Below are 13,161 nucleotides of genomic sequence, written 5' to 3'. Positions count from 1 at the left end.
CATGGAGGCGGGGTTATAGAGGAGGCGGCGCTGTGCATCTTGGGAACAGTCAAAAGCTTTGAGCCTGTTGGTGCCTCGGATCAAGATCCTACTCTACACCCCCGATGTAATTCCTTGTGGAGCCCAGTGTACCCCGCAGCAGAAACATAAATAAAAGGCGACAACTTATTCATGAGTTTTAATGTTTGGAGAACATATAATATTACAGCACATATTGCTTTAATAATCTTGTGTTGTACAGCTAATCTGCACTAGGAAAGAACCTCTATGGTTTCAAGATGAATACATTCCCAGTGAATTAAAATTATAATACAAAGTGAAAATGGATATAGGCAGGTCATAAGTATCTAGTGTCATCTTACATTAATATTTTCATAGTAGCCGGTTAGTTTTCAATTTAATGAAGTCCTACGATAAATCCCCTGGATTTCTTTAGAATATATACATTCAAGAGTTAATTTGCAATGCCTCATTGATTATCCTGGAGTACTCGGGAAGATACCATATCCTATTAATGATATGATTATTGTGTTCTTAGGGAACGACTTAAGATTGTATACCCTCATACATTCCTGTAACATCTACTCTTGTCAGAGTGAGAAAAATGTAATCTCTATCCTGATCTACAGTAATAAATACAGACAAAAAGGGGAGAGAAAAAGGAGAAGCATACCATATAGAATTATGTGCTACCTCAAAATGTGTCAATGCTAAAGCACATGTTCCTCCAGCTCTTAAAAATGCTAAAAAAAACTATTATTCTCATTTAGAGTTTGGGGGTACATACTGTTCATAAGGAAGGTCATTTTAGATCCATTTTGAGAAGTTCATACTCCAAGTCACCCCACCTGATCCCCAATTGGATCTGTTGCATTACAATGGCTTTAAGTCCTTTAAGATTCAAATTGTGGGCATGAAGAAACTGTCTGGCAATTTTTGAGTTTTCTCTTGTCCTGAATGGAATTCTTAATACTATTAGCGTGTTCCAAGACCCTTACTTTCAGAGGTCTTATTTGTCTTTCCAATGTAAATTTTACCGCAGGGACACTGCAGCTGATATACAACTTCCATTGTTGTACAACATACTGTATGAAGTTCTGAATATATCTTTTCTTGCCAAATTTATCCTTAAAATCATAGGTAGGAATCATATACTGGCAGGCCTTACATCTCCACACTGAAACGATCCTTTATTGTTATACAGTGGGGTCTTAGATGTTGTCAGATGGCTAATGACTACTAGATCTTTTACATTTTTGTACCTCCTCCAGCTAGCTTGAACTTTGGAAGAAAGGATCTTACGTAATAAATCGTCCGTTCATACTACCAATGTTTCTGCAAGATTTTATTTATCGCTGTCCATTGAGGATTAAAAGTACTGTCAAACCTCACAGGTTCTTCATTTTGAGATTTAATTAACCTATTACTATATCCTCTCTATCTCAGACTGGTTCATGCATTGCGTACACAAGTTTGATCTGAGCAGTTCATTTTTGTTCGCAATAATTCCCCTTTAGGAATTGCCTTTATAGTCAATGGTAAAAGGGAACTGCTGATAAGCAGGATACTATTGGTGGCTACTGTTTTTCTGTAAGTGCCAGTACTTATTGCGCCATTTTCTTCAATTTTGATTTTCAGATCAAAAAAACATACTTGTTGACTCTTGTCACCTGTTAACTTAAGGTTAAAATAGTTTTCGTTCAAGATTGAGATGAAGCGCTCCAGAAGATCTTCTCCAGCTTTCCATATCATAAGAACGTCATCTATAAAACAAAGGTATGGGAGAATATGTTTGGTGTATTATTCATTACTTTCGTTGAAGACTTTCTTTCTCCCACCACCCCAGGTAGAGATTGGCATATGAGGGGGCACAAGCCGTCCCCATAGCCGTCCCTCCGATCTTGAGGTAGAACTTCTCTTTGAGGTAGAACTTCTCTTTGCACGCAAAGTAATTCCTAGTTAAAATGAATTCCAATAAACAGATCAAAAAATCATTGAATTCACGATGTATACCCATACCTAGGAAGTATTTAATTGTCAAAACACCTTTCTTGTGATCTATACTAATGTAGAGGCTTTCAATGTCATATGTGGCTAGCCAAGTTCCGGGATTAACCACTAGATCCCTTAATTTGGCCAGTACAACAACCATCGTGTCTCTGGTGTAGGAGGGGAGGGCCAATACATGTTGTCTTAGATATGTATCAACATAGACACTTGCCTTTTCCGTAAGGCTCCCTACACCAGAGACAATAGGTCTACCAGGTGGGATTTTGTCGTTCTTATGTATCTTAGGTAACACATACATGGTTGCTGTCTTTGGATTCTCCATTTTAAGAAACTCAAAAGTCTTTCACATCAATTATGCCGTTCTTGTAGGCTCTGGAGATCATGGAGTTATACAACATCAAGAAATTAGTGCTGGGATTAAAAATTAATAGTTTGTAACAATGGGAGTCATTTAATTGTTTACGAAGTTCTGTTACATACCCTTTATCTGGGCCACAAATCATCACCCCCCCCCCCCCCCCCTCCTTGTCAGATGACTTTATGATGGTGTCATGCCATTCCTTTATTTGTTGCAATGCTTGTCTCTCACCCTTTGTAAGGTTGCCTGCATGCCAGTGGCGTTGTTGTTCAGGCCTAACCAATAGATCCACATCATTGGATACCAGATGACAAAAGATTTTCACTGGGTGTGGGATCTTAAAATCTGGGTAAAACGTAGACTTTTTCTTAATTTTGGAGGGATCGAAGGGTGAGAGGGTTTCATTTATCACTTCATTCTCTCCTGTTTCAAGTGATTCCAACAATTCTAAAGCAATACAGTCTTGGGATGTAAATTGAGAACTGTGAATGGTACTGGTTTCTACACAGAAAGTCTCTTTGCGTGACTCCTGTTAAAAGAAAAAGAATTTCTTCAAGAGTATTTTTCTCATTGTTATAAATCCTTCTCACATTCGAATCTATCTAGTTTGTAAACTGGTGAAAAAGATAAGCTTTTACTTAGTAATGAGATCTGATCATCTGTGAGGATTTTATCTGTCAGGTTGATGATAATTAATAATCATTCACCACCTCTTTTGTTGTTCCATTGGTTCGACCCTCCAGTCTCATTGTTCTTTTTTTCTTCTCCCAGCCCTTCCCCCTCCTAGTCTTATACTTCAGTATACCATAGTAACATCTGACAAAAAGGTCTAAAAACACTGAAGCAGTAAACTTTATGAAAACCAATACTTGTGTCATTCTCAAAACTTTTGGCCACGGCTATAGCTTAACTCACTTGTGCATGAATAAAGAAATTCACATAACATGACCTATTGGTAGTACTTGAGGACCCCTAATTTAAAGAATACAGTGGGACATCAAATTAAAATGCAAAATGCCCGTTTCAAGCACACTTTATGTTTTTGTCCATTGGCGTCACACACAAACACTCATGCTGGAAGATCTAAAAAGTTTAAATTGGCACACTCGTAGCTTTTGGGTAACAAGCAACAGGAGAAATAAAACTATTTTCAGAAGGTTTGAGTTTACATAGTAGTATATAGGAAACACATGAATACTTACATTCACTGGTGAAATAAATGTAGACAGGATGATGTGTAGCCGATTAGGGTGATCATGTGACCACATATCATTAACAACCCTCTGCCTTGGTTTAAAAGTCACTGCTTAGCATACTGTACAACAGTTATAAGCTAAATGTAAACTATTTAATAAAAACCCAAGCATTATTTAGAAAAATAGAATTTAATGGCAGATAAGAACCACTTGGCCCATGTATTCTGCCCCTTTTTTACCATATTTGTACCTCAAGCCTTATTTGCTCCTTATTTCTTTCTAAGGATATCCTTATGTCTATCCCATGCATGCTTAAATTGCTCTACTGTCTTAGCCTTTGCCACATCTGATGGGAGGCTATTCCACGTGTGCACTACCCTTTCTGTGAAGTAATTTTTACTCAAATTTCCCATGAACTTACCTCGATCCAGTTTCAGTGCATGTCCTCGTGTTTTAATACTTCCCTTCATTTGAAGAATGTTTACCTCCAGGACTTTGTTAAAACCCTTGATAGATTTGAAAGTTACTATCATTTCACCCCATTTCCATTCTCTGCTCCAAACTATACATATTTAGATTTTTTGTTTTTATTGCTGAGAGTCGTGTTTGCAGAAACAACATCTAACAGACTAAGGTAAGCTTTTTCTCAACCTAAATGTTATAGTATAAGAATTTATATACAGTATTTACTAGTTAAAAGCCTCTCAAAATGATGGACACCAGTGCCGGATTATTGGGTGGGAATGTCACTACTCACACAGGGTTTGTGGAAGACCTACTGCGAGCTGGGGCTCTGTCATGCTGAAGGTGTAGCATTAGCCTTTAATAAATACAGATGCTGTATATCTGTAATGGACAGGCTATAATGATGTTGCACTATATACACCAGTACTGGCACATGTAAGCTCACACACAGCTCTTGCCCAGTCTGGGGGTAGAGGACAATAGTAGCCACCAGCAGTTGGCCGGAGTGGACTGGACCTGTGCGGGATGTGGGAGGGTCAAGCACAGGACCCCGCCCCTTCCCCAGCGTGCAGCATATATAAGGCAGATGAGCCAATTATCTGCCTCCTCACATGCATCATCTGCAGCCCCAGCACCGTTCCCTCCTCCTCCCGGTCACGACACTGCTCACCTCAGAGGGTCTCACAACTTCCTGCCGGACCTTCTCCCCCCGCCGGTAAGTGGGCACACGTGTACCCGATGCCGCCACGCTGAGTGCTGTGGGACCGTGTGGTGGTTCCTACATCCATTCCCCGGTTACTGCTACCACCTGTTGCCGTGTCCCGGGCTGGCAAGTAACCTGGGGTTGCAGCATAGTATATGGAGGAGGGGGTACAGATTATTATTTATTTATTAACAGTTTCTTATATAGTGTAGCAAATTCCAATCGCGCTTTACAACTGGACACAATGATAAGACAAAACTGGGTAATAACAAACAGTCAAAGGTAGGAAGGCCCTGCTCGCAAGCTTCCAATCTACGGGAGTATGTGGTATATGGCAGAAGCAGTATATGGAGGAGGGTGGTGCCTGTGTATAGCATACCTCCCAACATGAGCCTCTCCAGGAGGGATAGAATGTTCTGCTCTTGGACTTCCCTCTAAATTTATGATTGCCAGCACATGTGGTGAATCACCTCTCTTCTCCATTAACCTGTTAAAAACAGGTGCTGGCAATCATAAATTAAGAGGAAAGTCCAGGAGCAGAACATGCTATACCTCCTGGAGAGGGTCATGTTGGAAGGTATGATATAGGGGGCACTCTATGGAGGGGTATGAGGGTGCAGTGTGTATATAGAGGAAGTATATGGTGGGGGTGCAGTGTACATACTGTAGGGGGTGTGTGCGCATGTGTCCTTATCACTCCAGGGGCTGCCGGGGGCACCACAGAGGTAAGTAGCAGCGTTAGATTAACGTAACCATAAGTGGAAAACAAACAAAAAGGATAGAAAATCCTGTACATTTTCAAAATGAAAGTTTGTTATAAATGGCAACTGCCACACCAAAACCTAGCCCCACTCTATATCTCCCCAGCACCCTCACTACATATTCAGCAAGTATGAAACAGTCAGGTAAGTAATTTTACGTAATTATTAGCAGGCTGTAACATCTCCCTGGGTCTGTGTGGCTGCCTCTAGTGGCCACCGGTCCACATAACAGAAGATCAGGAGCAGTTAGCCAATTATTTAGGATATAATTTTGTTCACACTGCAAAAATAATAGATTAACATCTTCATTCTAAAAGAGAAGAGTCTCCCAAATGAATAAGCTTTAACTGTTGCATTAAGAAGTGTGACATTTCAAACTCAAAAAATAACACTATCATGGACAGCAACACTACTACTTTGATAGCTAGTAAATTACATCTGTCAGAATAAATTATCAGCATTTAATATGCTAAAGTTGTGCTGTAGAAAATAATACACTTATTTGAATTTCTATTGAAATGATACCATACCTTTCAAATCCTTTATATTTGTACTTTGAACACTCTGACTTCACCTGAAGAGCTAATTCACGGGTTGGTGCAAGAACTAACATACCGGGTCCCTCACGCTGATTTCTGGGTCTAATGAGGGAGATTTGATAAAGAGTTATATAGATACAAATAGATAGACAGAATATAATATATACACAAATTCATATAGAGGGGAAAAAAATAAGAATTTACTCACCGGTAATTCTATTTCTCGTAGTCCGTAGTGGATGCTGGGAACTCCGTAAGGACCATGGGGACTAGACGGGCTCCGCAGGAGACTGGGCACTCTAAAGAAAAGATTAGGTACTATCTGGTGTGCACTGGCTCCTCCCTCTATGCCCCTCCTCCAGACCTCAGTTAGGGAAACTGTGCCCGGAAGAGCTGACATTACAAGGAAAGGAAATTTTGAATCCAGGGTAAGACTCATACCAGCCACACCGTACAACTTGTGATAACCTTACCCAGTTAACAGTATGAACAACAACTGAGCCTCACTCAATGGATGACTCATAACAATAACCCTTAGTTAAGCAATAACTATATACACGTATTGCAGAAAGTCCGCACTTGGGACGGGCGCCCAGCATCCACTACGGACTACGAGAAATAGAATTACCGGTGAGTAAATTCTTATTTTCTCTGACGTCCTAGTGGATGCTGGGAACTCCGTAAGGACCATGGGGATTATACCAAAGCTCCCAAACGGGCGGGAGAGTGCGGATGACTCTGCAGCACCGAATGAGCAAACACAAGGTCCTCCTCAGCCAGGGTATCAAACTTGTAGAACTTTGCAAATGTGTTTGAACCCGACCAAGTAGCCGCTCGGCAAAGCTGTAAAGCCGAGACCCCTCGGGCAGCCGCCCAAGAAGAGCCCACCTTCCTTGTGGAATGGGCTTTTACTGATTTTGGATGCGGCAATCCAGCCGCAGAATGAGCCTGCTGAATCGTGCTACAGATCCAGCGAGCAATAGTTTGCTTTGAAGCAGGAGCACCCAGCTTGTTGGGTGCATGCAAGATAAACAGCGAGTCAGTCTTCCTGACTCCAGCCGTTCTGGAAACATATATTTTCAAAGCCCTGACTACGTCCAGCAACTTGGAGTCCTCCAAGTCCCAAGTAGCCGCAGGCACCACAATAGGTTGGTTCAAATGAAACGATGACACCACCTTTGGAAGAAATTGGGGACGAGTCCTCAATTCTGCCCTGTCCATATGGAAGATCAGATATGGGCTTTTACATGACAAAGCCGCCAATTCCGACACACGCCTAGCCGTGGCTAAAGCCAACAGCATGACCACTTTCCACGTGAGATACTTTAGTTCCACGGTCTTAAGTGGCTCAAACCAGTGGGATTTCAGGAAATCCAACACAACGTTAAGATCCCGGGGTGCCACTGGTGGCACAAAAGGGGGCTGAATATGCAGCACTCCCTAAACAAATGTCTGAACCTCAGGCAGTGAAGCCAGTTCTTTTTGAAAGAAAATGGATAGGGCCGAAATCTGGACCTTTATGGACCCCAATTTTAGGCCCATAGTCACCCCTGACTGTAGGAAGTGCAGGAAACGACCCAGTTGGAATTCCTCTGTAGGGGCCTTCCTGGCCTCACACCAAGCAACATATTTCCGCCTTATACGGTGATAATGCTTTGCTGTCACGTCTTTCCTAGCCTTTATAAGCGTAGGAATAACTTCATCCGGAATGCCTTTTTCCGCTAGGATCCGCGTTCAACCGCCATGCCGTCAAACGCAGCCGCGGTAAGTCTTGGAATAGACAGGGCCCTTGTTGCAGCAGGTCCTGTCTGAGAGGCAGAGGCCATGGGTCCTCTGTGCGCATTTCTTGCAGTTCCGGGTACCAAGTCCTTCTTGGCCAGTCCGGAACAATGAGTATTGTTCTTATTCCTCTCTTTCTTACTATTCTCAGTACCTTGGGTATGAGAGGAAGAGGAGGAAACACATATACCGACTGGTACACCCACAGTGTCACTAGGGCGTCCACAGCTATCGCCTGAGGGTCCCTTGACCTAGCGCAATATCTTTTTAGCTTTTTGTTAAGGCGGGACGCCATCATGTCCACCTGTGGCAGTTCCCATCGGTTTGCAATCAGTTGGAAGACTTCTTGATGAAGTCCCCACTCTCCCGGGTGGAGGTCGTGTCTGCTGAGGAAGTCTGCTTCCCAGTTGTCCACTCCCGGAATGAACACTGCTGACAGTGCTTGCACGTGATTCTCCGCCCATCGAAGAATCTTTGTGGCTTCCGCCATTGCCATCCTGCTTCTTGTGCCGCCCTGGCGGTTTAAATGGGTGACTGCCGTGATGTTGTCTGACTGAATCAGCACTGGCCAGTTTTGAAGCAGGGGCTCTGCTTGACTCAGGGCGTTGTAAATGGCCCTTAATTCCAGTATATTTATGTGTAGAGAAGTCTCCAGACTTGACCACAGCCCTTGGAAGTTTCTTCCCTGAGTGACTGCCCCCCATCCTCGGAGGCTTGCACCACAGAAGAGACACCCTGGCCCTTGGGGACAGGGTGATCAGCCGATGCATCTGAAGATGCGATCCGGACCACTTGTCCAACAGATCCCACTGAAAGATCCTCGCATGGAACCTGCCGAAGGGAATGGCTTCGTATGAAGCCACCATCTTTCCCAGGACTCGCATGCAGTGATGCACCGATACCTGTTTTGGTTTCAGGAGGTCCCTGACCAGAGATGCTAATTCCTGGGCTTTCTCCACCGGGAGAAATACCTTCTTCTGTTCTGTGTCCAGAATCATGCCCAGGAAAAGCAGACGCGTCGTAGGAATCAGCTGAGACTTTGGAACATTCAGAAACCAGCCGTGCTGTTGCAACACTTCCTGAGAGAGTGCTACGCTGATCAACAACTGCTCCCTGGACCTCGCCTTTATGAGGAGATCGTCCAAGTACGGGATAATTATAACTCACTTTTGCCGAAGGAGTATCATCATTTCGGCCATTACCTTGGTAAATATTCTCGGTGCCGTGGACAGGCCAAACGGCAACGTCTGGAATTGGTAATGACAGTCCTGTACCACAAATCTGAGGTACTCCTGGTGAGGTGGGTAAATGGGGACATGCAAGTAAGCATCTTTGATGTCCAGCGACACCATAAAATCCCCCTCTTCCAGGCTTGCAATAACCGCTCTGAGCGATTCCATTTTGAACTTGAATTTCTTTATATAAGTGTTCAAGGATTTTAAATTCAGAATGGGTCTCACCAAACCGTCCAGTTTCGGTACCACAAACATTGTGGAATAGTAACCCCTTCCCTGTTGAAGGAGGGGGACCCTGACAATCACTTGCTGGAGGTACAGCTTGTGAATTGCCGCCAGCACTACCTCCCTTTCCATGGGGGAAGCTGGCAAGGCTGATTTGAGGTAACGGCGCGGGGGAGTCGCTTCGAATTCCAGCTTGTATCCCTGAGATACAATTTGTATAGCCCAGAGATCCACCTGTGAGCGAACCCACTGGCTGCTGAGGTTTCGGAGACGCGCCCCCACCGCACCTGGCTCCGCCTGTGGAGCCCCAACGTCATGCGGTGGACTTAGTGGAAGCAGGGGAGGACTTTTGTTCCTGGGAACTGGCTGCATGGTGCAGCTTCTTACCTCTACCCCTGCCTCTGGCAAGAAAGGATGCGCCCCTGACCCTCTTGCCTTTTTGGGAACGAAAGGACTGCATTTGATAATACGGTGCTTTCTTAGGCTGTGAGGAAACCTGAGGCAAGAAAGTCGACTTTCCAGCTGTCGCCGTAGACACGAGGTCCGACAGACCGTCCCCAAACAATTCCTCACCCTTATAAGGCAAAACCTCCATGTGTTTTTTAGAATCAGCATCTCCTGTCCATTGCCGAGTCCATAAGACCCTCCTGGCAGAAATGGACATAGCATTAATTCTAGAGCCCAGCAGGCAAATGTCTCTCTGAGCATCCCGCATATATAAGACGACGTCTTTGATATGGCCCAGGGTTAGCAAAACAGTATCTCTGTCGAGGGAATCTATGTCGTCTAACAGAGTATCTGTCCACGCTGCTACAGCACTACACATCCAGGCTGAAGCAATAGCAGGTCTCAGTAGAGTACCAGAGTGTGTATACACTGACTTCAGGATAGCTTCCTGCTTTCTATCCGCAGGCTCCTTTAGGGCGGCCGTATCCTGAGACGGCAGGGCCACCTTTTTAGATAAGCGTGTCAGCGCCTTGTCCACCCTTGGGGATGTTTCCCAACGTAACCTGTCCATTGGCGGGAAAGGGTACGCCATCAGTAACCTCTTAGAAATCACTAATTTCTTATCAGGGGAACTCCACGCTTCTTCACACAATTCATTTAATTCATCAGATGGGGGAACAGTCACTGGCTGCTTTTTCTCCCCAAACATAAAAACCCTCTTGGTATTAACAGGGTTAATCTCAGAAATGTGTAATACATCTTTCATTGCAATAATCATGTATCGGATGGCCTTGGTCATTTTAGACTGTAAATGTGCCTCATCATCGTCGACACTGGAGTCGGACTCCGTGTCGACATCTGTGTCAACCATCTGAGATAGAGGGCGTTTATGAGCCTCTGACGGTTTCTGAGTCGCCTGGGCAGGCGCGGGCTGAGACCCCGGCTGTCCCAAGGCTGCAGCGTCATCAAACCTTTTATGTAAGGAGTTTACATTGTCATTTAAGACCTACCACATATCCATCCAATCAGGTGTCGGCCCCGACGGGGGCGACACCACACTTATCTGCCCTTGCTCCGCCTCCACGTAACCTTCCTCATCAAACATGTCGACACAGCCGTACAGACACCCACACAGGGAATGCTCAGACTGAGGACAGGGCCCCACAAAGTCCTTTGGGGAGGACAGAGAGAGAGTATGCCAGCACACACCACAGCGCTATATAAACACAGGGATTTTCACTGACAATAAGTGATTTACCCAATAGCTGCTTTATAAGTCTTATTTGCGCCTAAATTTATGTGCCCCCCCTCTCTTTTTAACCCGTCTTGTACCTGGATACTGCAGGGGAGAGCCTGAGGAGCTGCTTCCAGCGGAGCTGTGAAGAAAAAATGGCGCTGGTGTGCTGAGGAAGAAGGCCCCGCCCCCTCAGCGGTGGGCTTCAGTCCTGCTTTCTGTGTAAAAAAATGGCGGGGTTTTTTACATATATACAGTGCCAGACTGTATATATGTATTTTTATGCCAAAAGGTACCACAATTGCAGCCCAGGGCGCCCAGCCCCCTGCACCCTACAGTGACCGGAGTGTGTAAGTGTGCTGGGAGCAATGGCGCACAGCTGCGGTGCTGTGCGCTACCTTAATGAAGACAGGAGTCTTCAGCCGCCGATTTCGTCGTCTTCAAGCTTCTGTTCTTCTGGCTCTGCGAGGGGGACGGCGGCGCGCCTCCGGGAACGGACGATCGAGGACAGGTGCCTGTGTTCGAACCCTCTGGAGCTAATGGTGTCCAGTAGCCTAAGAAGCACAAGCTAGCTGCAAGCAGGTAGGTTTGCTTCTCTCCCCTTAGTCCCACGTAGCAGTGAGTCTGTTGCCAGCAGAAGCTAACTGAAAATAAAAAACCTAACAAATACTTTCTTAACTAGCAAGCTCAGGAGAGCCCACTAGGAGCACCCAGCTCTGGCCGGGCACAGATTCTAACTGAGGTCTGGAGGAGGGGCATAGAGGGAGGAGCGAGTGCACACCAGATAGTACCTAATCTTTTCTTTAGAGTGCCCAGTCTCCTGCGGAGCCCGTCTATTCCCCATGGTCCTTACGGAGTTCCCAGCATCCACTAGGACGTCAGAGAAATGTATTTATAAATATATATATATATATATATATATACATACACACACACACTGTATCGAGAGCGAGATAGAGACACACACTGTATTTTGCACACAAACACATACAACATGGGTTCAGTGAAACATTGTAGACCTAAAATCTGTAGATAGGGGATATGTGCCAAAATATAAAACAATTCTAAACAATGTGAACACTGGGTGTATTTGAAGTACTACGGGTAAATGTTCGGCAACACATCTATTTTGTAATTGTCAACTACCATTCACCAAAATAAATGTCATCCTTACCATTTGTTCTTTTTCTCTACCTACCAAAATACACTGTTATGGTAAGAACTTACCGTTGATAACGGAATTTCTCCTATGTCCAAAGGTATCCACAGGATAACATTGGGATATGCCGGAGCGACAGCGGAAATAGCACCAAATAGTCATGAGCTTTCTGGCCTCCCAGGATGCATCGGGCTCATCCATATAATCCCGCCCACCGACTTAGTTAAATCAGTTGTTTTCACAGCAATTAGGCATGAGCATCATGTAGAACCCTATTCAGGCGATAAGAACACACATGCACACCCTTCCATACAAGAGGGAAGAGGTTTAGTGATTGTAAAGATCCTCAAATCAGGTGCGTCCGGGTGGGATCCCTGTGGACATAGGAGAAATTCCGTTATCAACGGTAAGTTCTTACCATAACGGAATATTTAGCCGGCTGGGTCCATAGGTTATCCACAGGATAACATTGGGATTCCCAAAGCCATTATTAGTGGTGGGGACGCTCCTGATTAGCCAGGAGAACCCTTCGCCCGAATTCCGCATCATGAGAGGCAAAAGTATCCAAGGCATAATGTCTAATAAATGTGTTAATGGAAGACCATGTGGCTTCCTTACAAATCTGCTCTGCTGAAGCACCATGTTGCGCTGCCCATGAAGGACCTTCCTTACGTGTAGAGTGCGCAGACATTAGCCGGAGCAGGGAGATCAGCACGAGAATATGCTTCTGAAATAGTCAATCGAAGCCATCTTGCTAGCGCCATCCTCTTTTGTTAAATCCGTAGAGAATGAAGAGAGAATCTGTCTTTCTGATGGCACTAGTATGATCTACGTAAATTCTTCATGCACGGACTACGTCCAGCGACGCTTCTCCCGCAGAAAGTCCTGATACCTGAAAAGCCGGGACTACAATTTCTTCGTTCAGGTGAAACTTTGAGACCACCTTCGGAAGATAACCAAATCTAGTTCTGAGAACTGCTTTATCTGGATAAAAGATCAGAAAAGGAGACTTACACGACAGCGCTCTTAAATCTGACACTCTTCTAGCTG

At 44.6% G+C, this 13,161-nt stretch overlaps 1 protein-coding gene across 2 annotated transcripts in view; it reads right to left on the bottom strand.

The window, feature by feature from the left end:
• LOC134909670 (probable ATP-dependent RNA helicase DDX43) overlaps positions 1-13,161 on the bottom strand; it is a 575,661-nt gene that overhangs the window by 260,939 nt on the left and 301,561 nt on the right. For both annotated transcript variants that reach the window (XM_063916810.1, XM_063916811.1), the window contains exon 8: positions 6,024-6,134. In XM_063916810.1, the coding sequence (XP_063772880.1) occupies positions 6,024-6,134 (111 nt within the window). The remainder of the gene's footprint in view (positions 1-6,023; positions 6,135-13,161) is intronic.

Source organism: Pseudophryne corroboree, chromosome 4, assembly GCF_028390025.1.
Source record: "Pseudophryne corroboree isolate aPseCor3 chromosome 4, aPseCor3.hap2, whole genome shotgun sequence".
In the NCBI taxonomy this organism is placed as follows: Eukaryota; Metazoa; Chordata; class Amphibia; order Anura; family Myobatrachidae; genus Pseudophryne; species Pseudophryne corroboree.
The sequence above is the reverse complement of the archived record's forward strand: the minus strand, read 5'-3'. Positions and strand labels throughout refer to the sequence as shown.